General features: G+C 41.9%; 2 protein-coding genes across 2 annotated transcripts in view; both read right to left on the reverse strand.

The window, feature by feature from the left end:
- Positions 1–3,867: 3,867 nt before the first annotated feature.
- On the reverse strand, positions 3,868–8,216 carry bsk146 (brain specific kinase 146). The gene is made up of 4 exons (XM_072456447.1): positions 7,978–8,216; positions 7,258–7,460; positions 5,339–5,530; positions 3,868–5,165 (listed from the first exon to the last, which is right to left on the reverse strand). Exons 1-4 carry the CDS (start codon positions 8,147–8,149, stop codon positions 4,461–4,463), a joined length of 1,272 nt encoding a protein of 423 aa, XP_072312548.1. The 5' UTR covers positions 8,150–8,216; the 3' UTR covers positions 3,868–4,460.
- A 12,114-nt stretch (positions 8,217–20,330) lies between these two features.
- Positions 20,331–27,727, reverse strand: part of LOC140369379 (uncharacterized) — a 48,849-nt gene continuing 41,452 nt past the window's right edge. The window contains exons 40-47 of the mRNA XM_072456707.1: positions 27,013–27,158; positions 26,506–26,590; positions 24,967–25,090; positions 24,233–24,352; positions 23,288–23,506; positions 22,903–23,071; positions 22,045–22,201; positions 20,331–20,910 (exon numbers count right to left, since the gene is read on the reverse strand). Coding sequence (XP_072312808.1) covers positions 20,503–20,910; positions 22,045–22,201; positions 22,903–23,071; positions 23,288–23,506; positions 24,233–24,352; positions 24,967–25,090; positions 26,506–26,590; positions 27,013–27,158 — 1,428 coding nt within the window. The 3' untranslated portion in view covers positions 20,331–20,502. The remainder of the gene's footprint in view (positions 20,911–22,044; positions 22,202–22,902; positions 23,072–23,287; positions 23,507–24,232; positions 24,353–24,966; positions 25,091–26,505; positions 26,591–27,012; positions 27,159–27,727) is intronic.

Consider the following 27,727-nt stretch of genomic DNA (forward strand, 5'->3'; position numbering starts at 1 on the left):
TGTGCACCAGGGTCATTGCTGGGACTGTCCACACCATGTCCACAGGTCCATGAGTCGGGGTACAGGACACATACTTACTATGGTACTGTATGTAGGTACTATAGGCACTAAAGCTGTGTTGTCCTCTTATGTAAAGGTGCACTATGTAACTTTTCTTGTGCAAGTTTCACCGCTCCCATTTCTCCTTTTCTTGAGCTCAGGACTGACATCACACATCATGCAATTTTCAGCAGGCCAGATGTTAAACCAAGGGATATTTTAAGATGCGAAGGACTAAACCAGGAATAGTTTTGAATGAACATTAAAGCTGTAGATTGATAAGCAGCGGAATATCTGGTTGTTCCATGGCTTTTTTAAACTTGTATGTATAGCTGCACATTTGGCACCAGCAACAAACATGGTGGATTTCCATCGTAATCAAAGTGTTTTTTTCACATTTCATCCCTAGCTCTATTACTAAAGTAAAGCCATGTTTCCACTGGTTCACTTTGGAGCAAATTGGGACGGTCCAAAATTGTCTTTAGCATCTTAAGTGAACTGCACCAGTCGATTGAAGTGACTTAATCTGGGCCTGAGAGTTTCCAAAGTGGTCACTTCAGCTTGAGTTGACTAGATAAGAGAGAACGCAGACCTGGTCAAAACTAAATGGAAAAAAAGCGGTTCTAAACAGAAAATAATAATTTCTCACCAATCTCTGACTTGATGTGTTAAACCACCATATTTCCACTCATGCTAACTTATATGTTGATCCCACATGCTTAGCAAAACAAAGCTAAAGATTGTTAGCATCTGTTTCCGGTTTATCAACGCACAGCACAGTGCAAAGTGCAACATTATCCAAACCCAATGCGTTCAATCAAAAGACGTAGAGGAGAGCAGAAAAAAGCCCAAAGTAGTTTCCTATTCACTAAATGTTTTGTGAATTGCTGAGATCGGCCGACAGCCTAATGATTCAAAAGTGTAATTCAGGTATGGTTTAGCTTTTATTTATTGAAAAAACACCTGTGGAACATTCTAGGCAAAATAACATCTCCATGGAGACAAGCTGGTGGCATATGCACTCGAAAAGTTACAGTACATCTTTAATGAAGTGAAACACAAACATGTCAAACCTAGCAAACTACTCGCGTGTGATATTTTGAATTCACGTTATTTCTGATGGTTATGACACACTGGTCGGTTTGAGACGGGCCACACGGTCGATGACACATCGAAAGACATCAGGGCGTCCTCCCCGTGGACATGTGAGGCATTGTTTGTTTACAATGGGCACATGAGCTAAGAGCATGGCACCACCAGCTCATTGACCCACCGCCTGACCCAGCGCGTGGTGGACAGCCCAGCGACCAGCAGCTACAGAGGCCTAGAAGGGACACTACACAAGAGCTGCATACATGCGAGAGCATGCAGATGGGAACCGGCGGGAACTAAAGGCTCGGTTCACGTCAGGGTTCCACATTGAGGGCAGGGACATGATGCTTTCTATCTTCTTTTCAAATATTTAACTTAAGGCAAAACTCTGGTCAGGCTTTAACACAGACACAACAAAACTGTCTGCACAACAATCAGCACCTTCTGATCTTTTATATTATTTATATGGGACATTGTAACTTCAACAGCAATTTCCTCCAAATGCATGCAAGATCAGCCCTGACAGAGTCGCACCTACACACGACAACCTCGTACTTAAGAGCTCGATGGATTGTACAGAAGGATTTGTTCATATCTAATTCTAACACCGAAAAGGTCAAATTGGGATTAGTAATTAGTAATCAATTAGTAAGATCTAGTTATCTAAAATCCTCTCTGTACATTTTTTGTATCTAATATGTCAACAAAATGGAACAAGACATTTGAACCTGGCTCTGTCTGTTGTCCTCAATGTGTATTTGTATGTCCTCAAATATGTGCAATTTTGGCAATTTTTTTAACATAAAATGCCTTAATTATATTAAAATAATTACCTGACAAAACTCTGCCATACATTTTTCTTATATTTGAATAATAAACTACAGAAGAAGTTTGAAATTACTACATTTAAGATGTTTTTCCTGTTGACCTGCTGTGTCAGGCCCTAAAAAACAAAAACTTGACTAAATACAGTGTCACTTTTCTCTTGCTTGTCTCCATATAGCTGTTATTGCTTTGCCTGTATGAAATTAAATACATTTATCTCCTTAAAGGCATTTTTTTGTTTTCGACCGCCATACGGATGTTTACTATAATCTAACTGAAACGTCTCGATTCTAAACGGCGTCCCGATGACCTATTTTACTGCAAGAGGAATATGTTTAACTTTAAAACCATACAGTGGAACATTCCGGGCCAAGCGAAAACATCTCCACTGAGACAAGCCCATCCATTTTTGAAGAAAATTGGGACTAAAAATGTACATCTTTGTTTATTTGTGCAAACAGAGAGTATTTTGTGACCTTTGTGATACCTTTGCTTATCCACGTGAAGCCTAAATATTAAACAAAACAAAACATCAATAGGCCAATCCCACCACAGAATTGTACCTGCCCTCCACTGCAGTTTGAAACCCTTTTGAACCGTATCATCACGTGAACACATGAACCTATTAAGTTATCTTTTTTCTTTTTTTGTTAATTTGGTCAACTTCCTCTGCTCTGAAAGAAACACTGCTGGGCTAAACGTGGCAGTTTGGAGCGGTTTGGTCAGCTCTCTAAAAGGACAAACGTTTGTGGTCATGCTTGTGGCCTGGACTGAAATGTTCACGACACAAACACTTTACGATGGAGGGGAAGTTCAGCCCGGCTGCACCGACCAGGTTTACATGGTGTTTATCTGTCAGCACATGTCAGCTGTATCAGGCGCAAGACAAACTGTTTTATCATGATTTTGTTACACCGGGATAGAGTTATTACAACAGAGAGAAGATACTCAGGGGCGTGTCCAGACTTCGATGGGAAAGCCCAGGGGGGGGGGCCCCAAGTCAAATTTTTATCATGTAATAAAGTTAAATCAGTTTTGCTCCAGTACAGATAAAGAATAAATAAAATAATCTTTGAGGGTGAAAATGTGTTATAGGTCAAGTTATGGAGACTTTTATTCTCCGCGAAGCAGGAAGTGCACTGTTAGCATGCAAGGTGATGTAAAAAAAAACAACCTTGCACATAAAGTTGTGAAAAGTAGTAGTTGGTGAATAATTACAAGGCTGAGAAAGCATTAGGAAAGTGAGCAGTACATCTGGACCATAGCACCAGAATTTAACACTTTTGTGGTTAAATTACACAATAAGAATTATAAATATATCTAAAAATCTATTTTTTGTTATTACTTGGTGCAAAATGTATTTACCCCAATATACTGCTTCAGCAGCTGTAGTGGCCAAACTAGAAACGCCCCTGATTGTACTACAAAATAGTACATTTGCAGACTGTTTGTGTACTTAATTACTTAAACAATTGCAAGGAATAGACTATTTCCTCCAATCAATTTGACACGTTGGATAAGAATCCTGAGGACAGTGGGCGGGGCTACTCATTACAGCAGTCACAGACGTTCTATTATCGAACATTTGGCTGCACATTTTTACAGCTGAATTCTGTCCCATAAAACCTGGTGGTGCAGCCGGACCAAAGCGTTTTCTGGCTCGAGAGCAATGGTCAGTAGGGAACATGGTGCAGGAGGGCGGTGCTACGGCAACGACGACACTTCACTACTGCTAATACTTAGGGCCAAATTTCAAGGATTTCACTCAATTTAGATTTAACTTTCATGCAATTTTATTATTATTATTTTGTATTTAAATGTTTTATCTTCTAAAAGTGCAAATCCATTTTCAGACAAAGATGAGATGGCAAATAAATTGTTACGTTTGTTAGAAAATAGATATGTTTGTTGAATGAAAAACAAAATAAATCAGAAACATATTAAAAATGAAAATACAAAATACTGTGTTAATTAGTGTTTAGAAGTAAAAACCTTAAAACACACAACAAAACTCAGAGACCATTAAAACATTTGGATAAAGCATAAGTTGCACTGATCAAAATGAGAAACATCTTGTTTTCATCCCTTGGCTTAAACTCAAAAGGCTGTGTCAGTTTCAGTCAACCATTATTTTTTGCTTGAAGTATTGCTTTAGGAAAAACAAGGAACAATTTTGGTCTTCTTTTCACGGTTGAACGCCACTGGAAGCATTGGTTATTATTCCATAGGCTTTGAATGATATTTTGTCATTAGTCATTAGTCCGACCACAGGCCATTTGAAGATGTTCCTGGTCTTTAGCTTCTTAGTTTGAGACGGATCAGAGGTATACGTTTGTGGTGGAACTGTTTCAGGGCTAGAATCCACAGGGCGCAAAATATGAATCATGTGGTTATTTGATTTTCCAGACGATGGAAAAGTCACAGAACAGACATTCTGTTTTAGTGCAGCCCAAACTGTTAAAGTGTCACTTTGTCCAGCTCCTCCCCTTCCCCACTGCATGCACTCAGACACAGATCTCGATGGGCGTGGCCACAAGCATGTGTCCGCCCGGAGACCCGCCCTCTCTGGGAACCCTCTCGTAGCTGGTGGTGGAGGACACCGAGCTGTTTGTGGAAACCGACACAAAATGTCCGCCTGCGGGTGGATCCATCATGGCTCCTTTAGCTCCACCACTGCCTGCACTTCTGTCCACCACTACAGGGGACATGGGGGACATGGGGGACATTGGGGAGAGCGTCTGCTGCTTCATTCTCTCCACCAGCAGCTCCTCCTCCTCCTCAGCGGAAAATGAAGATGACACATGGTTTTGGTTGGCTCCGTTGTTGACGGTGTTGCTGTTGGCGTTGCCATTGTTGTTGTTGTTTTCAGTATCCAGCATCCACGTGTGACTGAAGTAGACAAACACCTCTTTGACAGAGCAGCGGCGCTCCTGCTCCACAGACAGGAGACGGCGAAACATGCGCAGGGCCTGCTCCGTGAACCTCCTCCACTGAGAGGGCACGGCCACGCTCCTCCTCCTCTGCCAGCGCACAAACTCCTGGTAGAAGGTGTCCCCCAGCAGGGCCTTCTCCCAGGGGAAGTTCCCTGTGAGCATGCAGAAGAGCAGCACGCCGAAGGCCCACACGTCTGTGCTGTAGTCCACACAGAAGCCCTCGTGGCGGGACGCGTCGCACAGCTCCGGGGCCGTGTACGGGATGGTGCCGCTCACCTGGAAAGAGCAGGGACAGCTTACTTTCAGATTCAGGCTTATGTGAAGAGTATTGTTTTGTCCTTAACTTTACCCTTTCCATTGAACACATGAATGTGATTGGACAGTAAACCCAATATGAGATGGCCAAAGATCCACAGCAGCAGAATGAAAAGAGCTTTTATTGCACTGACCCGTTTGACCGGAGAGCCAGCGCGCCTCGTCATGCCGAAGTCAGACAGCTTGACCTTCCTGCACTCTCGGTCGAAGATGAGGATGTTCTCGGGCTTGATGTCCCTGTGCACCAGTTTCTTACAGTGCAGGTAGTCCAGCGCCATGGTAACCTGGTGCACACATCGCTTGGCCACTGCCTCAGGCAAACCAATCTGAAACAGACACACGCACGTTAGGAAAAGTTGCCACAGCATTTAACATTTTAAAACAAAATATACATTTTAAAAGCATAACCGGTACTGAACCCCATGATTATAGAACTAGATGGTGGTGCCATACAGTTTGGGCAAATTAAGCCAATCCTGGCTAACAGCTAGCAGCTAATGTGGATTGCCATATTTGGAAGTGCATGTTTCATGGCAACCACAGAGCCAATCAGGAGGGAGGTTGTTGAATATACCACCCAACTTCCCACACCAGTATCATGTACACATTTTTAAAATGAATATTTAAATGACAAGCCATGAATGAGAAAGAGCCGCACTTTCAATAGAACATGAACAGAAGCTGGACCTGAAGGAGCCACGTCATGGCCAGGCTCACTTCCCATTTGGAACACATAGTGTGAACCTGCTCCAGCGCAGCCTTGTAAATGCGCTGTTATGCTAATGCTGCTAATTGACTCTTAAACATTACTTTAGAAACATAAAACAATGTCAATACATTAACTTAAATGGATCAGAATGTTTTGATTGCGATGAGCTGGCCCCTGTCCAGGATGTGCCCCATCTAAGGCCCACAGTCACCCGGGACCCATAACGGGAACAAGCGGTAGAAAATGAATGAAGGATCTGAGTTATAACTAATTTGAGCACTTTACATTTCTGAATAATTACTGTACATAAACTATATTTCACTTTGTTTTTTTTCCAACTTGTAAACTGGAACACAAAAACGTTTGAGAGCCAAGTACTGACTAGTGAAGCCTCATGAAATGGCGAAGCATTTGAAGCAAATGTTTTGAGACTTCAAAACACAGTAGGAAACACCTCTCCAGTGACATCTAGTGGTATGTTTTAGTACTACCACATCCACAGAGGTTCACGCCACATTCTATGTGCTATGGCTGCCAATAAATAACTTCACATTTTATTTGTGTTTATTATTGATGCAACTATGTTTCTAGAATAATATGAATATAAAAACTTAAAGGCGGTATGGACGATTTTTCGTCGATTTGAGAACGCAGGTGGAAGTGCGCATGTGCACTCCCCCGTGTGGACTGATACAACACACACGTGCGTTTGTTTATTAGCGCAACGGAGCGCATCGCATCGCTCGTCTCCCGTAGATTTCTGTCCACTTCTGCATCAGCTCGAACTGTCTTTCTCCGTCTTCATTTTGCCCCGTACACTGAGGGAACTATATTATGATAGATCCATGCGCTTAGGCACGCGGAAACGTGGGGACGAGCCTGACGCGGCTGCAGGTGAGCGATAGGTGCGTTTTATGATTGATACGTGGCAGGACAAATGATTTATCCACGCCACGAGGAAATATGATCAAAAAATTTGCTGAAAAAAATCGTCCATACCACCTTTAATATTTGATCAAAGCCAGGATTTTTTGTTTTACTTGTAAGGTTTTATATCAAAATTGGCCTTCATTTTCGTTCTGTGGAGGGATGCAAACTGATTTATTCAATTTGTTTGTGCTTTTACTCTCTTACTTAGGAAAAACAGCAAAATCCGAGAAGGACAGCGCAGTTCTTGATACACAAACTAGTCCCGTACCACACAGTGTGAGGAAGTTGCACAAACTCTTGAGGTGATGATCATTATCATTAAATTATTACTTATCTAATTTTTCACAAACCCTCACATGTCTGACGAGCAAACACGTTTTAAAAATGTTTTAAAAGTGCATGCACCCCCTGTACCTGAGGGGGGATGATGTCGAACAGGTCCCCGGCCACGGCGTACTCCTGAGCAAACACGTAGGCGTCGTCAGTCTGGAAGGCGATTCCGAACATGTTGATGATGAAGGGGCAGGGCGACAGGTACAGAGAGATGCTGTACTCGCGCAGGAACGACCGCAGCTTTGTGCTCTTTTTCTTCAGGAACTTGAGGGCCATTTTTGTGCCTGGGCAAAGTCAGAGCACCGTGTGTGAATGTGGATGGAGTGTGTGAGAGAGAAGGTATGACAACAAACACTGGCCTGACTGAAATGTAAACGCTCATTCATCTTACAAAAGAAAAGATGATCTGCACCGCGGCAGGAGCATACAACACATTTTTAAAAAGTCACATGTTTCTCAGTTTTCATGTCTTTTGTATTAATTATCAATAATAGATAACCCAACTTTGATCCACAACTACTTGGCACACTAAAATAAAGATTTTTTGTTGTTGTTGTCAACCCTACTTGTAAATGTCTTGATTAAGTTTCAAGTATTGCACACAAATAAAATAGACTGTAAAATGAACAGGGGGAAGAAAACAACATTTGTGTTACTTTATTTGAAAAAATGCACTTATACTTTGTGTTATTATGATTTTCCTCAAATTGTTTTACTGTTATATAGCCTCTAGTGTCCCATTTCCTAATGAAGTAGAATGATGAGTGCCGCCCTTTTGGAAGCGTGTGCGTGGCCCCTCACCTCGGATCTTGTGGATGACCAGGTCCACGCGGCCATACGTGCCTTTGCCCAGCTCTCCGATCACCTCGTAGTACTTGTTGACCTCCAGGCGCTCCAGGTTCTGCGCGGCCATCAGCTGCAGCTCCTCCAGGATGTCCATGCGGTCCCGGGACCCCAGCGGAGAGGAGCTCATGGTGGGGCCGGGCGGAGGACGCAGAAGAGAGCAGGACTAGAGCTGTGAGGGCTACACGCTCAGATCACTGCAAAGACAAGGACAGGGCGGGTTAAGCTCACCTTCTGCGGAGCCCGAGGGGAGGGGCCACACGATATGTATAGAAAGTGAGATTTACACAGAAAACATTTTTTTTCTCACAAATAAATACACACTTTTTAGGAGTACTAGCTTCAGGGTTACAATATGTTGCTATTGCAATCTTGATAAAAACTTAAATCATATGGTGTTGTTACTGTTTAGTATCTCAACGTTTTCCTACCAAGTACTACCAACAAAACATTTGGCTTTCTGAGTACCTCTAAAGCTAAAGCAGGTCTGACCCAGGACTAACTCGGGGCACGTTGTTTGTATTGTTGTTGGCTGTCTTGTGTGTCTTTTATGGACAAATATATATAGATATAGATATATACACAGCACTCCAAACTAGAGCAGAAACATAAATCAATCAAAATCAAATTTTCAGTTGTCACACAATGAACAAAGATTGTAAATATGTAAAGGCAAAGTGTGTAACTTTCTGGTAGGTGGAAAGTCACCTCTCTGATTCCATAGAAATAAAAAGTTCAAATCACACTTCATGCAAATGTATGGTGAATATTGTTTTGATGATGTTGAGTAAAGCAGTTGCTACAAAATGAACTGATTATAACTGAAATTTAACTGAAAAATATGAAAAAAGTGATATTCTAAGCATTGAAATAAGAGTATATGGGGAAATTTCTGCACGTTGCACTGATTCATTGGATTGAATATCACTATCAGGATACTATTTTTAGTCCAGCCCTACTTTGGCGGAGCAGCGTGACCAAAACTCCCTTCTTTTGTCCATGATTTGCTGGAGTGGTTAGAATGTCAGCTGGTGAAAGGTTGTGTGAGGGAAACTGTGGAGCCTGGAGGGACAAGGAAGCACACACACGTCTCTTCTCTCAGCGGCGACGACTGCAGCGGCGTTCTTCTCACAGATGACCTCTAAAATGCTCTGCGAGGGGGATGGGATCATGAGAGGATGGAGAGAGGCACAGGCTGGTGATGTAACGGCCAGAGAAGGAGCAGCGCTTTGGGTTTCAAAAAGACCCCTGCACCTCAGGCCATCGTCTGACATTTAAGGGTGAACTTTGAAAGAGAAATGTAGCAGACGACGCGGAGGAGAATGTTGCCTATTTCTAAGACCGGCTTCTCTAACCACCATCCCAAGGACACAACCAGTGATGGGTGAGGTTTCGGTTCCGATATTCGGTGATAATGGAAGGTTTTCTCTACACAGATATTGGTTTTGGTCCGATATTGAAAAGTTAGCTGATATTTGGTCCCAATATTTTTCCTTTCTTTTTGACCAGCCTAATGTTGTCAGGATACTAAAATTTGATTTTGATACTAGATAAAAAAAAAAATACTATTTGCATCAACAAATAATGTTTTTTTTTTTTTATGTTTCCATGTGGTCTTATACTTTCTGATAAAGCACAAGCTCATTGTAAAACTGTTCAGGAAAGGTCAGTATCTAGTTTTGACACTAGTCATTTTAAAATTGATTAGTACCTGATTTTTGATACATTTGTTAAGTCTAGAATGAGTAAATGAGTAAAAATGGAAGTAGAAGAGCAATTTACTATTCACTCGGTCCAGATCCGGGCAGACAAAATAGAAAAGTTTTCCAATGTTTTGATTATCATTTGTTTGAAATTTATCATGTAACTTTGTAATATTTAAATATTTGTCACTGAGGCGTTTTCAATTCAATAAAACTTCTGCATATTAATCAAAGATCTGCTTTTTTATTGTAATAGACGTTATCTAGGCCTGTCACAACAAGAAAGATTGTTAACAATATAACAGTATATTAGAGACAGAAAATGTCACAATGAACAACAATATTCAAACTGACTGAACCCTGAATCAAAAAACACACTGATTTTCTTTTCTGAATGTACAATATTGTTTCAATACATGTGCTGACTCACATAAACAGCAGAACAAAACAAAACATCTATGTATCTTCATTTGTATCTATTATGACTAGTAAAGTTACTTATCTCACCCTCTACATCGCAAATCTTAACGTTCAACAAATTTTTTTAATAAAAATAAAAACGCAAAGAAAAAGTATCAACGATAAATATTGATCCTAGAAAATATTGTTCCTTCACTCATTATTTTTTCACTCAGTCGATATATAGTAACTACAGAGACAGGCCTTATGTATTTGTAAATACATCAAAGCCTTCAGTCACAATATTTCAATCCTTATATAGTTAAAAATACAGAAATAATCATTTTAACTCGTGGTTAGTTGCAGCTCTAATAAAATACAAGCCCATAATGACTCCTCCATGAATGCATTTAGTGGTTCTGAACTGGGACCGTCTGACTTGTGTAACCATCACTTCTCTGACTCCACAAACACAACACATGTGCATCATTCTGGAGATGTGCAAATGTGAGGAGGCAACTTCAGACAGACAGCACTGCAGACAGAGGAGGGACGGCAGAGGGAGGAGAGGAGAGCGCAGTGAGTCATTCTCACACAAATGTGATGTATCACACCAGGACAGGGGGATTAGGGCTGAGGGATTGTTTTGGAAATGTACAAAACACAATATAGTGTGTATCATCAGATCATGGGAGGACAAGCCCCGGAATGGGATGTACCACCGGAACATAACTGATGTGGCTGATATCATGAAATCCTACCAATGGCTAGAAAGAGACAGTCAGAAGGACAGCACAGAGGCCCTGATCATGGCAGCACAGGAGCAGGCCCTGAACACCAGATCAATAGAGGCCCAGATCTACCACACCAGACAAGACCCAAGGTGTAGGCTGTGCAAAGGGGCCCATCCCACACATAACTGCAGGGTGCAAGATGCAGGGACAAGCACTCATGGAGCTCTGAATCGAGGATGCAAAAAAAAAGTCAAATTGTGTTAAGTACTTTTTTATCTGGCTGTGTGGCAATATGATTACTTTTCATTTAGAGAGTTTGAGGTGAGGTGTGGTATTTCATCAGACTTGCAAATTAAGTGTTTAACCTCTTTCGAAACCTCTTTCAAGGTCATAATGCCAACAATGCCACAATTGATATTGTGACTAGTCCCAAGTCGACAAGGGTCCGACCAAGTCCAAGCAATGACCCCAGTCTTTCCCTTAATCAGTTTGAGAAACACAGGTTTCTCACTGGTTTAGGGGAGGGATGCACCGATACCACTTCTTCCCAAACCGATACGAGTCCGAGTACTTTTTTTTTAAAACAGTGCAGAACAAATAATGTGCCTCTTTATGGTGAACATCATTCAAAATGAATCAACCGAACACATAAATGGACTGCAACCTTTACAACAAACGCGCCTTTCTTTATACATTTATTTGAAAATGTCTGATCCATCTTGAATTTTCAATCTCTTCTGGAAACTCTGCACCCACTGCACGCTCATGTTCATTCGTCCTCAAATCGTGCAGCCTAAATTGTAATGATCGGTCGAAATCACTCCACAAACACAAAGCCTGAGTAGAGGTCCCATAGGTGTTGTAGTCCGACCTACATTCTGCTCCCCTGTGAGTCAGCAGCACACAGGCCCATGTGGATGTCCCTGAATGTCACCAGAGCTTAGACCAGCTTTGATCTGAGCCAGTCTGGATTTTGGCGCCAAGTCTTCAGTGTGCAAACTGTCAAAATATGTCATCATCGTACAGGCAGCGTGGACAAAACGGGTGTTACATGGTTTAGTCCTGGTTTGTTTAATCCTGGTGGTTCAGCCATGATGTACTTGTGCGGTGGACATGGTTTGGTCTAATTGTTGTCCTAGTTGAGATCTGGTATAGGCCTACTCTAGTTCTGGTTGAATCTTGGTTTAAATCTGTGTAGTCGTAATGTATTCCTGTTTTGTCTTCACGTTCGTTTCGACTGGTTCTGGACTCCTAGTTCAGGGGTTACCAAACTTTTCAGGCCGGGACCCCCAAAACAACCATGTAACCAACTTGGGACCCCCACAGTAAAATGAAACAGATGTCTGTAATCATTTCAAGTTGTAAACCTTTTTAAATGAATTAAACAAAGAGATTGAATACAGTCATAACTTTAAATATCCATCTAGAGTGCAGCCCGGTGGTGGAGTGGTTAAGGTGGCAGCACACATGCCAGGCGCCCGTTTGAATCCCAGCTCTGACAATTTTAGTGCATGTCCTCCCTTCGCTCTCAGCCCCATTTCACGCTCAGCTGTCCTGTCTAATAAAGCCTACGGGAACAAAAAATAAAACAATTTACATCTAGAAATCCTCTCGCGACCCCCTGCTCATGCTAGTCTAGTTCACAAACGCATGACATGTTTTCTTAAAGGTGGTATGGACGATTTTTTTCAGCAAATTTTTGATCATATTTCCTCGTGGCGTGGATAAATCATTTGTCCTGCCACGTATCGAACATAAAACGCACCTATCGCTCACCTGCAGCCGCGTCAGGCTCGTCCCCACGTTTCCGCGTGCCTAAGCGCATGGATCTATCATAATATAGTTCCCTCAGTGTACGGGGCAAAATGAAGACGGAGAAAGACAGTTCGAGCTGACGCAGAAGTGGACAGAAATCTACGGGAGACGAGCGATGCGATGCGCTCCGTTGCGCTAATAAACAAACGCACGTGTGTGTTGTATCAGTCCGCACGGGGGAGTGCACATGCGCACTTCCACCTGCGTTCTCAAATCGACGAAAAATCGTCCATACCGCCTTTAATATTCATTATCAATGTATTTTAACATTTGACATTCGTATTTTGTTTTTGAAAAGATTGATTGTGGCAGTGTTCATGTGCAACATCCGATCCGAAACTTGTATATATGGTTAAGATGACACCACATGAAAGCACCTTTAGCCTGACTATAGTCCTGCTTTAATCCTGGGTTAGATCAGGTATAGTACTGCTGTAGATCTGGTTTAGACATGATCATGGTATAGACCTGCTGCAGTCCACCTGAAGTTCTTATACCATAGATCAGGACTTCCAACTGTAAACCTGGTTTAGAAAAGGGAAAGACCTACTGCAGTCTTAGTTCTATCTTAGTTTATTCCTGTTAGAACTGGTTTAAGATTACACATGTTGACACGGTAGGGAGATTTGTCCTCTGCAGTTGACCCTTCAATGTCGCTGGGGTTAAATCTGTCAGGAGCAGTGGTCACAGGTATAGTCCTACTGTTGCACTGGTATAGTCCTACTGTTGCACTGGTATAATCCTACTGTAGTACTGGTATAGTCCTACTGTAGCACTGGTATAGTCCTACTGTTGCACTGGTATAGTCCTACTGTAGTACTGGTATAGTCCTACTGTTGCACTGGTATAGTCCTACTGTAGTACTGGTATAGTCCTACTGTTGCACTGGTATAGTCCTACTGTAGTACTGGTATAGTCCTACTGTAGCACTGGTATAGTCCTACTGTAGCACTGGTATAGTCCTACTGTTGCACTGGTATAGTCCTACTGTAGTACTAGTATAGTCCTACTGTTGCACTGGTATAGTCCTACTGTAGTACTAGTATAGTCCTACTGTTGCACTGGTATAGTCCTACTGTAGCACTGGTATAGTCCTACTGTAGTACTAGTATAGTCCTACTGTTGCACTGGTATAGTCCTACTGTTGCACTGGTATAGTCCTACTGTAGTACTGGTATAGTCCTACTGTTGCACTGGTATAGTCCTACTGTTGCACTGGTATAGTCCTACTGTTGCACTGGTATAGTCCTACTGTAGTACTGGTATAGTCCTACTGTTGCACTGGTATAGTCCTACTGTTGCACTGGTATAGTCCTACTGTAGTACTAGTATAGTCCTACTGTTGCACTGGTATAGTCCTACTGTTGCACTGGTATAGTCCTACTGTAGTACTAGTATAGTCCTACTGTTGCACTGGTATAGTCCTACTGTTGCACTGGTATAGTCCTACTGTAGTACTAGTATAGTCCTACTGTTGCACTGGTATAGTCCTACTGTTGCACTGGTATAGTCCTACTGTAGTACTAGTATAGTCCTACTGTTGCACTGGTATAGTCCTACTGTAGTACTAGTATAGTCCTACTGTTGCACTGGTATAGTCCTACTGTAGCACTGGTATAGTCCTACTGTTGCACTGGTATAGTCCTACTGTAGTACTAGTATAGTCCTACTGTTGCACTGGTATAGTCCTACTGTTGCACTGGTATAGTCCTACTGTAGTACTAGTATAGTCCTACTGTTGCACTGGTATAGTCCTACTGTTGCACTGGTATAGTCCTACTGTAGTACTAGTATAGTCCTACTGCACTAGTAGCATATGTCACTTCTTTTAGTTTTTATTTATAGGAGATCTTCTACTGAAAGTGTTTTTCAGACTTCCTATAAGTGATCTGTTCTTCTGTATCTACCTCTGTATCTACCTGCGTTGCAACAATGAAATTTCCCCATGTGGGACAATAAAGGAATATCTTATCTTATCTTATCTTTATTTCATCTGTTTGTTCTCTTCTTTTTAGGCGCTGATGCCCCGCCTTCTCTCTAAGAAAATAATCATATGAACATTTCTGACTTCAGTTATGATTTCAGTAATCATTATGATTATTTGTGAGTTTGGTGTAAGGTCTGGCTTAATCCTATTTTAACGTTTGAGCCGGTGTAGTCCTGAAGGGTATTACATGGTAGTTACAGGTCCATCATGACATTCTGTGATATTTCACTGTTTATTAAATGTTTACATTTGTATTCTTTATTAAACCACTACATGCACACTTATCGAATATTTACTTTCTCTAAATAAGCAATGAAATTGTGGAACTGCCACAACTCGTGAAATGTACAAAAAATGCTCATGGTGATGTATCAACAGCAGCCTGGGATATCGACGCTGTATTAAGCAATCTAGCCCCCCCAAAAAAGGTTCAATTTCCTGTTTTTTCAAGGACAAGTCACGCCTAATGGAATTGATCTACAGAGCTCATATTTCACTCACTAATATTTTTTTATGATCTGATTGGAAATAATTAATACCATGTAACAAATTTACTCTATAGCGCCCCCTACCCATTGTGTGAAAAACTCAACATTGTCTGATTAGTTTGAAACTCATGGTTTATATTCTCCTCGAGACGCCATGAAAAAAGTGCATTACAGATATTGTGTATTTTCACAATTGGCCAGCAGAGGCGCAATGAATGCCTTCACTTCCTCTTCCTCTTTTATTTTGATGGAACATTTCCTCTCGTGCCGTGGTCTTAGCATTAGCGTTAGTATCAGCATTAGCGGCGGGTCTCTGTTCCTAGGTGATGGAGGCACAGGGAGGAGGGGAATAAAGTCTTTAGGCTTTATGCTTTAGACTTTATTATTTAGGCTTTATTCTTTAGACTTTATTATTTAGGCTTTATTCTTTAGACTTTATTATTTAGGCTTTATTCTTTAGACTTTATTCTTTTTGCCACAACTTGGGTATTTTTGACCCCTTGAACATCGATGAAAAGTCACTGAGGCGCTCTCTCTTTCTCCCTGCTCAGGTCTGCATTCAGCACGATCTTGCATTTTGTCTGGACAAACAATTATTTGAATCGCAAACTATGCAATCATCAACGGTGAATTACTGAGCTTCGTTTGGTATGCAGCAAAACGCAGCAGAAAACATGGAGGCGCGGGAAGGCGGTCGCGCGGGAGGCGAGAGCCATCATCGCCGCTATCGCAACTTTAAGATAAGATAAGATAAGATATTCCTTTATTGTCCCACATGGGGAAATTTCATTGGTGCAACGCAGGTAGATACAGAGATAGATCCAGAAGAACAGATCACTTATAGGAAATTTAATTGTCATTTTACCCTTATTTAAATGAAAAGATTACATGATGAAAACGGTGAGAGAAAACAAATAGATTATTACATTTAGATATATGAGTAAACTACAGAAGACGTTTCAAATTGATAGCTGTATCTCCACCTGGAGTTTTGTGTTGTTTAATGTACATGCTCTTCTCTCAGCTCCACTGTAGTTTCAAACACCACACGAAGACTAGTATCATTTGAATCACTTTTTAACATCACAAAACATTAAAACAATCTAATTTGGGCAATAATTTCAGGTTTATTTTAAAGTAAAGAGAAGTTCAATTGAGGCTAGAAAAACCTGTCAACATCTAATGACATCACAAGGCGAAACAGCATTTTCAGCTTTGGATATGTAGATGCCCTAATAATGCAGGATTCCTCAAACATGTGAGAATGAAATCAAACATGTATGTTTTTGATTTCCATTCTAATATGGCTGAATGCTCACGATTTTGAGTCATATGGGACCTTTAAGATTTTCCCTATTTCCCTGCAGGGTCTCACCTTAAATCTACAGCAGAAAGACTTTAGATTCGAACCTTTGGCCCACTTCAGCACAGTTCCACGTTGTGTGCTCAGTCTTTAGCGCCTTAGGGTGCAAACAAGACCTACGTCACATCACCTGTGTCCTCATCGCACTGACACATGCACTGCACCAGCCAAAAGACATCATCAAATACCACGGGTGGAGAGGAAAACAATACAGAACACGAAAAAAAAACGCACCATGTTCATTATTTACGTTGGTCGGGGCAGCGCTGAAAATGTCAATGACAAGAAAATACGACCTAACGCCGGTGAAAAAGCACATTATTGACAGCGCTGCGGCGGGAGAGGAGCGCGAGTCAAACCGCTGCACTCACCATCCAGTCCATGTGTTTCTGCTGCTGCAGTGGTCCGGGCCCTGGAGCCTCACTGCGGCCCCAGCGCGCGCCAGGAGCCGGGGACAAGAACCGTGCTGCAGTGGAGACGTCCCGAGCGACAGTGGCGGCGAAGAGCGGGGAAGAGCGGGGTAGTGCGGAGAAGCGCATCCCCCGTCCCCTCCGCGTCCTGCTGAGTCCGTCCTACTGCGCCGCTCTGAGGACTGGGCGGGGCGAGGCGAAAGGAGGCCCGGGCCAATCACAGAACGCAGGGGAGAGACGGGAACGCCCCTTCAGACTTGTGACAGCCAATCAGAGAGGAGAGGAGCCGGCGCGCTGTCTCCGTACAGACTCGGAGAGCAACATCACGGAGCCGCCGTCAGGACTGTCATGGTCCAGTCCTGACCTGCAGCAACAACACTGACAGATTCTGCACTAGACATTTATAGAACCTACACACATCGAGGCACAAGCGCTGCTGCTGCTGGGTCTAAGAACAGAATAAAGAATAGGTTTGTTCCAGACTTCATTGCGTCCCCCCAAAACATTCATTTGTTTATTCTTGTTCCTGGATCGCCTCTGTAAACTGTATCCACATTTTATAGAGGATTCCATGAGCAATAATCTCATAGAACTTTCAATTAGCCTAAAGTTCTATGGAGGGTTTAGATCAGGGGTGGGCAAACTACGGCCAGCGGGCAGGATCCGGCCCGCCCGGCCTTTCAATCTGGCCCGCCAAGCTTCTTTAATTTTTTTTCCTTTTTTGCCCTCAGGCATCTGTCTGCACTTGTATCCTTAATAAATATGACGTGAAATGAATTAAATAATAGATTCAATAGTTTTTTTTCACACCAATGATCGCTACTTGCCTGGATTCGAATATGGCCCTCGGAGGAAAATAATTGCTCACCCATGGTTTAGATGCTAAATACTAAACCTAGCGTTCATTCATTATATTTTTTAAGACTTATATATTATATATACATATATTCATTTTTCCTAAAAAAAATAAAGACCAGAGAAAACAGCAGACAAAAGAAAATCACGATAGAATACATGGAGCTTAAACTAAGGCACACTAACTCTCTTATCCAATCATCTGGATGTGCTTAGCTAAAGCCAGCCTCAGTTGAAGAGAGCCAGAGCGCTTTGGGAGGTTGGAGCTACTGGGTCTGCTTTGGCTCACTTAAACGGGCCGGCACAGTTCACTTCAGACCGGACCATCCGCTCTAAAGCAAAGCAGTGGAAACATGCCTTCAGTGCACCTGTAAACGCACTAAGACGTTCCCGAATCACTTTCTGTGAGTCGGGACTCACAGAAAATGAATTAGACATCTTTAATCATTTCAATTTGTAAACCTTTTAAATTAGGTTTGTCTTTATTTTAGTAGTTTATTGTGTTATCTCACAAAATTGCAATAAAACACACAAAGAGTAAATTTAATACAGTGTCATAATTTTAAATGTACATCTTGAAATAATTTCGCAGCCCCTGCTCATGCACTGCGACCCCTCGAGGGTCCCTAACCCACTGCACTAGGACACCAGCATAAAGCCTGAATAACCCTCAAAGTAGAACAACCATTTGCATAAACTGTGAAAACACTTCTGAGTTGATAATGGTAACACTATTCTTCACAACTCTATCTTTGGACCAACCCGCAGCTAATGTCCTTATCCGACAATTGTGCTGTTGTGGTGGAGGACATTTTATAATCTCCTTCTTCAACAACACTGAACTTCAGTGTTCAGTTATATAAGCGAGAACATCACGGCCACCCCTTCATAAGATTTATAAGACCAACTCCTGATGTTGTTGTGGCTGGTTTTGGAGATATGGACGGTGTCTTGAGCAAACACCCTCTGGTTGCAGGGTGGTTGCGTCACAGGTCACTCAGGCCTCTTCTCCACAAACAGCATCAAATGACACGTGGGAACAGCCGGGCCCGTTGTGTTCACCATAGGGCTGTGGTTCTGAATGCTCTGCCTGTGAAGGACTATGGAAACATGAATGTAAAGACTGTCAACAATTTATAGTACATATTTTCATAACCTGAAATGTTGTTTAGTTGTTTATATTTTGTCTACACTGTCTTCTTGTGGCTCAGTGAATAGATATGTAAGTGAAGTAGACGGCAACAACCAGAACCATGATCACAAAATCAAGTTATATCTTTGTTAGGGTGCAACGATTATTATTATTATTCTCTTGACTAATCAATTAGTTGTTTATAATGGGAAAGACCTATGAATACGCTTTCCACCAAATTTGACCCAGATAAAGCTGAAGCTGCTTGAGGACATCCTGGTGGAGTGGGTGTTTACAAAAACAAGCTTGTTTCCTCAGAAACCTTCTTCTTGTGTTATTTGCATGTAATTACTTCTCAAGCAGAGTATTACAAAATTAGTTGACAATTATTTTATCATTTAGTTACGATTAATTGATTAAGTTGTTCTAGCATTATGGTAATTATGCATGGAAGGAAGAAAATAATGTTGATGAATTCAATGCATAAACTATGTTGTTTGATTATCATATTGCAGATGGACAAAAAATAAAAAGGTAAATTCCAGTTCTAGATAAATAATTTCTATAGAAAGGGTTCTTTCCCTTTACAATTGGGCTTTAATTTCTTGTAATTGGAAGTGCGTGTATTTGTGCATTGAGTATTATCATAAAGAATAGTGACTGATTATTCAGACACTAATGGGGATCTTTATTAAGGCGTAATGGATGATTTTTCACTGATTTGAGAACTCAAGTGGAAGTGTGCATGTGCACTCACCCCGTGCAGAAGCAGAGAAAAGACGGATCACGTCGCATCTCTCGTCTCCATAGATTTCCGTCTCTTCTGAGCCTGCTCGAACTGACTTTCTCTGTCTTAATTTTGTCCTGTACACTGAGGGAACTATATTATGATAGATCCATGAGCTTAGACACATGGAAACATGCTGCTCTCCTGGGGACGAGCCGACGAGACGGCAGGTGAGCAGTAGGTGCGTTCTATGATTGATACGTGGCAGGACTAATCGGCAGTCCACGCCACGAGGAACTGAGACTCAGATTTGGCGCCAAAAAATCGTCCATTACGCCTTTAAGTAAACTGCTGCTAACACATTAACTAACTTAAACCATTTTCCGTACCTAAACCTTATCCATAACCACATCCATTCCTAACCTCATCCCCATAAAGCACACTATCAAGCAATTACCCAATACATTTGATGGGTGTTCAGTTTTGAAAATGGATATTGTACCATAGTTCTTAACTTTTTAGCCCCCCCCTCCTTATTGTGAATGGGCTTGCAGCTCCACAAACCTGACTCGTACTTGCCCATATAAAGCAGTCTGTGTTGGTCCGAGGGCAGATATAATTTCACATGCTGGACCATAGAGGTGACAGTCACTTCACAGCTCACATTCAAACACTGAGTTGCTGGGACATAACTTTATTAAAGAGAATAAAACAAAGGTGAAAACTCCACTTGAACAAACTATAAAAACACTAAAAGTCAACTTCAAATACAAGACAGGGAATGTTCAAGTTCAAATTTTAGAGGCACATTAAAAACAACTAAAATCAGTGCAGTTTGTAATGTTTAAGTGTATAGAAGGATAAATACCGTTATACAAAAAGGTACAACTCGAGGTTTTTGGTGTGGAGGTGCTGTGCAAGGTTCTGGATGCGGCACAAGCGAACATTTTGTGCATCCCCAGCGCTGTAGACTCTGAAAATGTGGTAGTCCTCCTTCTTCTTGAGGGCAAAGTCCAGCTCGTTGGCCGACATGTGGATAAAGGCTTTCTCGGTTTTGACAGTGGACTTGACCTCGATGTAGACCAGGGCCGTATCTGGCTGGGCAAAGGTGAGCTGGAAGTCGTAGGGCTGGCCACTCTCCGCGTGCTCGTTGCACCAGGTGACGGAGGCGGGGCGAGCCGGGTCTGAGCTGTCCCTCCAGTGGAGAAGGAAGGAGTGCACCAGCCGCTCGCCCCACTCGCCGATCGCCGTCAGGTCCTTTTGGTCGGACAAGAACACCTGGGAGAAAGATGGAGTCAGGGAGGTTGGGACTGACATGATTTTGGTCACAATAAAAGTCGGATACAATTGTATGGAAAATAATTTGTTGCATCAAATAAAGATTTTAAATACTAGGGATTTTTTTAAATTATTTTTGTTCTAAATGTCAGTGGCTGAATTTTACAGTATACTTTGTTGTTTAAATAGTTTAAATTCACCTTTTAGATGCATGTATTTTCAAGCCCTCAAATTCAGCAGTCTAAATTCAGAGTGTAAAATTTGCAATACAACATTTCACAGTGAAGATTCACTTGTCTCGCTCTGACTTTAGACTGTTGAATTTGAAGGAATTTTAGGCTTCTTCATCTGATTTTTTTGGTAGCACTCCATCAGCAGATGGAATTACCATGGGGAAATAAAAGAAAGCTAGCTTGTCCCGACATGCTAATGTACAAACAGTTGTAAGGAATGTGATTTGAGGCAGAAATGCTCAGAACGAGTCTGGTAATGATTCATGGACTTTAAAACAGCACAGGAGAACTGGAATTACAGAACCAGTGTTCTCACTGAGGGGTTTTGGCATGGCGGGCATGCTCTAAGATACCGCAGGCGGCGCGAGCGAAAAGCACCACGGCGCTCGCACGGGGATCTTAAAGTACTTTTCCCTCACGCCGCCTACAGCAGTCGACCATGCTTTTTGCGAGCACCCGCACGGTTTGTTCCACCGCCATCCTTCAACCTCAGCCCAGCGAGAACACTGCAGAACTGTTTTTTTTCCTGATGTTTAGAGGGAGAGGATTTACTAAATATCAAATATGAATGATGGTTAAAACAACTTCATGTTTGTTTTTGATGAGGGGACAATGTTAGAACACAGTTAAAAGTACATTTTGCAGATGCCTCCTTCAACAATGTGCCAAAGGGTTTGTAAGAGCTGGGAACTATTTAGATAGATTTACACACACACACTTCTCTTTTCACGGTTTGAAAATGGAGTAATGCAGTCTTAATGTGATGTGTACATGGTCATTTGAAACCGAAACGAGAGAGCAGTGAAACACTCGCTGTATCCCCGGGCTCCATTGTTTTGGCACAGTTAAAATCTCCAAAACGCTCATTTAGATCAATGCGTGGAAATGCCAGCACACTTACTGTGGAGGGCTTCTCACAGGCGATCACCATGTCCTCCAGACACTTGTCCCCACTCCACTGGGGAAAGTCCATGTGCAGAGGGGGCCGCAGGAGGTCTGCAGCAGCCACCGTGCCCTGGAACAGACTGGACACCAGCACCGCATCTGGACCTGGAGCTCTGCACGCGCACACGCGCACACACAGACACACGGACAGACGGACGGACAGACGGACGGACACATGAACAGACATACGAACAGACACACGAACGGACACACGAACGGACACACGAACGGACACACGAACGAACGGACGGACGGACGGACAGACACAGAGACAGACAGAGACAGATAGAGACAGACAGAGACAGACAGAGACAGACAGAGAGAGACAGAGACAGACAGAGACAGACAGAGACAGACAAAGACAGACAAAGACAGACAAAGACAGACAGAGACAGACAGAGACAGACAGACAAAGACAGACAAAGACAGACAAAGACAGACAGACAGACAGAGAGACAGACAGACAGAGACAGACAGAGACAGACAGAGACAGACAGACACAGACAAACAGACAGACACACAGAGGTGGGGAATGACTTTTAGAAAAAACATTAACTTTCAGAATCGTTTTTAAACACCATACTTCTTCATACTTCTTGTGAGTAATATATTGTACAGTACTCTTACTTGAGTAAAAGTTTTGGCTCCTCTTCCAACTGAGAGTAAAGCCATGTTTTGACTGGAACTTAAATTTAAATGTGCATCTTTTAATCAAGGATGTAATGTTAAAAACAAAACTAAAACTAAAAAACTAAATGTAAAGTACTTTTTTCCACTGTTAACCTCCTTGTACATTTGAGTGTGTTCTTCGTACTGTTTGTCTGCCGCAGTCGGAGATGACGTGAAGTGGTTGGAGCTGTCGGCAGGATCAGCAGCAATTATGGCAGTGGGGTGTTCAGGAGTGTGGGGAGGTTTGGGTGCTCCGGGGGCCTCATCTCCACGCTCTGTGACAGGCCGGGCTCTGTTGCGGGGCGCTGGGGGCTCTGCGGGGGAAGAGACAGAAGGACCAGAATGTGTCAGTGTGAGAGGTTGTGAGAGATGTGCACTGTGGTGACAAGAATCCAATGCAATACTGCTACTTTAAAAGTTTACGATGGGACTTTTCATGGAGAAAAGCAGATGAAACAGCAGGTTTACAGGTCAGATCTGTGGAGAGGCAGAGGCATCAGGCCTCCCCTATACATTTGTGTGATGCTGACCTGCAGGTCGGGTGCTTGTGGTGTCAGGAGGTGCAGAGGGCTGTTCACTGTGGCTGTGGCCCCGCTGCAGCTGAGATGTCGGGCCTCGGGGCTGGTTCTCCGGGCTGACCACAGGGGCCTGGTCCCTTGGCTCTGTGGGGCCATCATACTGCCCGTCTTTGGGAGGAGCGGGCGGGGGCCACATCTTGTTCACATTCTCTACCACACCACCGTCTCCAGCTGAAAGGAAACAAGTGTAGCACATTGTCAAACACACAGCATACGTCATGATTTCATTCAATTATTCCTTTATTTGATTGTTGAAATAGTTGAAGATTGATTTACAATGAGGCTAATCGTACAATAAAAAACTTACTTCTTGTCTAAACAATCAAAAGGAAGACAATGGATTCAAACTGATATTTAGTCCAGTTTTAGGCACTTCTGATTCCCAAAAGGAAAAATTTGAATATGTTTCAATATTGATATTTGATTGTTAATTATTGTAACTCATGAAGCAACTCCATGTGATGTAGTTTACATGTAATTCAGAATAAGCTAAATAAAAATGGAAAAAAGGATTTGATTTTCTCAATAAATACATAGGATTCATCAAAAAATAATAGCTGGAACCACATTTTTTGGCGTTCAATGTTTATCATGTGCATATTTAATTTAAGGATTTTTTCTTTAATGTTATTTTTTGGTTAAAATCATTATATTATATTATTATATTAACAGTGTTTCATTCTGCTCTTTATTTATTACAGCTCTTTTTTAACTGGGATTATAATATAATCCCAGTTAAAAAAGAGCTGTAATAAATAAAGATTATTAGAAATTAATAGAAATTGTTTTTGAGTTATTGTATCCATGGCATTAAGTAGTTTCATTATCATCGTTTATTGTGACATTTTCTCCAACAATATTTCGGTTTGCACATTTAGAGTACTGCATGTGTTGTACCTTTGCGAGCGGCTCCTGTGTTGGTGATGGAGGCGCGTGGGGGCCAGCACACGAGGGTCTGTGCTCCGGGGTCCTGTGAGGGACGAGGCGGCTCATCTGACAGGGAGCACCGGGACAACGCTGCAGAAGGAGAGGGAAACACATCTCGTATTACATGATCCGCATTACACAATTATATTCACATAAGAACTCTCAGAATCAACGTAATGTTAGATGCAGTGTACACATCACCTCTAAGAACATTGGGATATTATATTTTTTTGCATATTGTGTAGAAAAAAATGTGAAATATACCAAATATAGGCCAAATCCATGGAGAAACCCTGCGACATGACAATAACCAATCATCCATTATTCATAATCACACATAATCTTAGTGTTTCCTTTGACAATGCTTGTGTTGCTTTGACTCGTTTTTTACATCTTCCAAACATTGCAAAAGCTGAAGTTTTCTGTCACCCAATGAGCGCAAAGTAATCCTATATTGTCTCGTCAAGGCTGGATTAGTGTAATTCTCAGTGTTTTGGTATTGTAAATCTCTCATAGCTCGTCTTCAGTTTGTTAAAAGTTCACAGAATTCACTCTATTCAGAGCTAAGAATGAGTTCATTACCACATTCAAAAATAGCCAAAAACACACTTGTTTTTACAATTTTTATATGATTCTTCCTCTTGCAATTACTGAGCGCGAGCGCGAGTGCGAGAGCGCGCGCCAGTGCGAGAGCGCGCGCGTACCTCTGTCCAGGCTGGGCTCAGGCTGGGGGGGCTTAGGGGGCTGGGGCACTTCCCACGGCTCCTCTTCTTCAGGCAGCTCTCGTATGTCCTCCTTCTGCAGATACCTCTTCAACGCCGCGGGCTCCTGGAGAAACAGTCATACCAGAAAGTACATGAGATAATGGAAAGTTTGATCCCTTTGCAACAATATGACAACTTTCACTTTCAATACCATGAAATCTTAAACATACGTTAATACCGGCAGAGAGAGTTGGAAGAGAATCCTGAGCACCTTATATTAAAGGTCCCATAACATGCAAAATCAACTTTTCAGAGCTTTTAACCTTCTTACATTGCTATTTGTGCTTCATATTTGTACCCAGAGTGTTTTTTTGATTGATTCCCGCAGTTTTTAGCTATATTACAGACTATCTCCTTCCCTCGAATCTCCAAACTGACGAGGGGTGGGTGCAAGACCGCGTCATAAGGGCAAGCACGCGTCACCCTCCCCCCTCATGTTATGGCACCTTTAAAGCTAACACACTGAATGTTGCTGCCTAATTTGTAAGTCCACAAAAGATTTACAAACTTACTTAAGCTTTATGTTGACAAGGGAAACGATTAATCGGCTGATTGTGACTAGTCGACTATGAAAAGTACTAGTTGTATTTTGATAAGGGTCAACACATATGAAAAGATCATTTATAACAAAGACGGTGGCGTTATAAAATCAAAATCTCAAAAAAGTAGAACGTATTTATTCGGAAATGTTCTGTCTAGAAGCCCTCTGTCGTCATATATCAATCTTTAATTTGTTAAAAATGTATTTCTAAATTCTCAGTGTACAATAGAAATAATTGTTTGATTTGTCAACTACTAAAATAATCATTAGTTCCAGCTTTAATATTGACAATATGAAATAGTTTGAACATGTGTGTTTCTTGCACTGCTGCTTTAGATATGATTCGTTTATCTCATTTTAGTGTCTATCCTTAGAAAATACCGAACTTCCAATTATAAATAAGATCCAGACAGTTTTTTAGTAGGTTACTCAAATTCATACTTAATTTGTTGGACTATTACTTTGTACTTGATTAATATTATTTCAAAGTACTCTAACTTGAGGTCCATCTGGTGCAATCGAGGCAGAAATACCAGTGTAGAAGCAAAATATAGCTAAGCCTCTATATCAGAGCAGGCGCAAATGGATGTTGCAGATGGCAGATATGAAATATTAATCATAGAGAGAGTGATTCATTTTTATTTACACGAATGAAGATTCTAATGACTTAGCTCTTTGCCTGTGGGATTATATAACAAGCCCAGTGACCCAGAATTTCAAAGAGATTGCAATGAATGTTAAATACTCCATTTTCCATTTAATATTGAAATATCCCGGTTCCCGGCACACGGACACGCTCCTCTTGTGTACAGTTGTGTGTGTACTGCACAGAGAAGGAGAAGAGATCCATTGTGTGTCCTGTATAAAAGGGCTGAAATGTTACCTATGAGCTTTCTTTTTTTACTTTCTCGTGCACCCCAAGAGTGTTTCAGACTCACCAGCAGCGAGGTGATGAGGCCGCTCAGGAAGTGCATGAGTTCCTTCCTCTGGGCTGCCTCAGAGCAGAACAGCTTCACCAGCTCCCTGCAAAACAACACAAAACCACCACCCACAGGGACAGGTCAATCATTCAGCAACAAAAACGTGACATTTGAATTTTTAGCCTCAGTAACAGAGGACTCTGGGACATCGTCCATCGCCACCACAGACATTGTTTGATTTTCACTGTCGCCCTCAGAGGCAACTGTTGTTGTGATTTTGGGCGTTACAAAAATAAATTGAATTGAATTGAGTAAAAAAAAAAAAAAAAGAATTAGCCAATTCTCTTGACCGCTGTGTATCAAAGGAGTTCCTCTCCCAACTGTGAGTAAGTCCACAGTATTCACATGTGCATCTATTGGGCCCTGAGGTTACAGCTCTCCAAAAAGCTGTGCCCTGTGTTAACTAATCTGTATTTCATTAAAGTTTGTGAGTAAAGAATGACATGTCATGAAGAAGCGTCAGACCTGCAGATGTCGAGCTTGGCCCCGAGGTGGTCCTTCTGGATGTACAGCTCCTTGTTGTCTTTGAGCAGACAGATGACGTCCTCCACCTCCACAATGCTGTCAGAATCTGGGATGTCCAGCTGGTAACGGCGATACAGCTTCCCCACCTACCCCACACAGCCAACACACAGCCATCAAAACCTCCAATAAACTGGATGATGGTGGATTTGGGCTTTTTGCAGTTTTATCAATTTGGACACCGTTGTAGTGATAGTTGAAGCTCTGGGCTGAGGGGGTTTAACACTTCAAAATAATGAATGTTACATTCTTATTTTTGTAAAAACCTTCTTTTATGTAAAACTTTGAACATGTGCCAGTTTGAAACAACTTTATTTCCTGAGAAAAATTTATTCTGATTGATCTAAAGAATAGCCTTTCAAATGGGACAGTTACATATATTTATATACCGAACAAAAATAACGCAACAATTTTGTTTTTGCTCCCATTTTTCATGAGCTGAACTCAGAAGATATAAAACCAAGATTACATATGTAACTAAGGTTCCCGGATGACAGCGCACGGCGGGCAGCAGGGATATATACACAAAAGAGCCATATCTCTCAAATATTGTTCACAAATCTGTTCACTTCTCCTTTGCTGAGATAATACATCTCACCTCTCAGGTGTGCCATGTCAAGATTGATCAGACAGCATGCCTATTGCACAGGTGTGCCTT

Source organism: Eucyclogobius newberryi, unplaced genomic scaffold (genome assembly GCF_026437365.1).
Source record: "Eucyclogobius newberryi isolate DKJ021-1_F unplaced genomic scaffold, fEucNew1.0.hap1 SCAF_20, whole genome shotgun sequence".
NCBI lineage: Eukaryota > Metazoa > Chordata > Actinopteri > Gobiiformes > Gobiidae > Eucyclogobius > Eucyclogobius newberryi.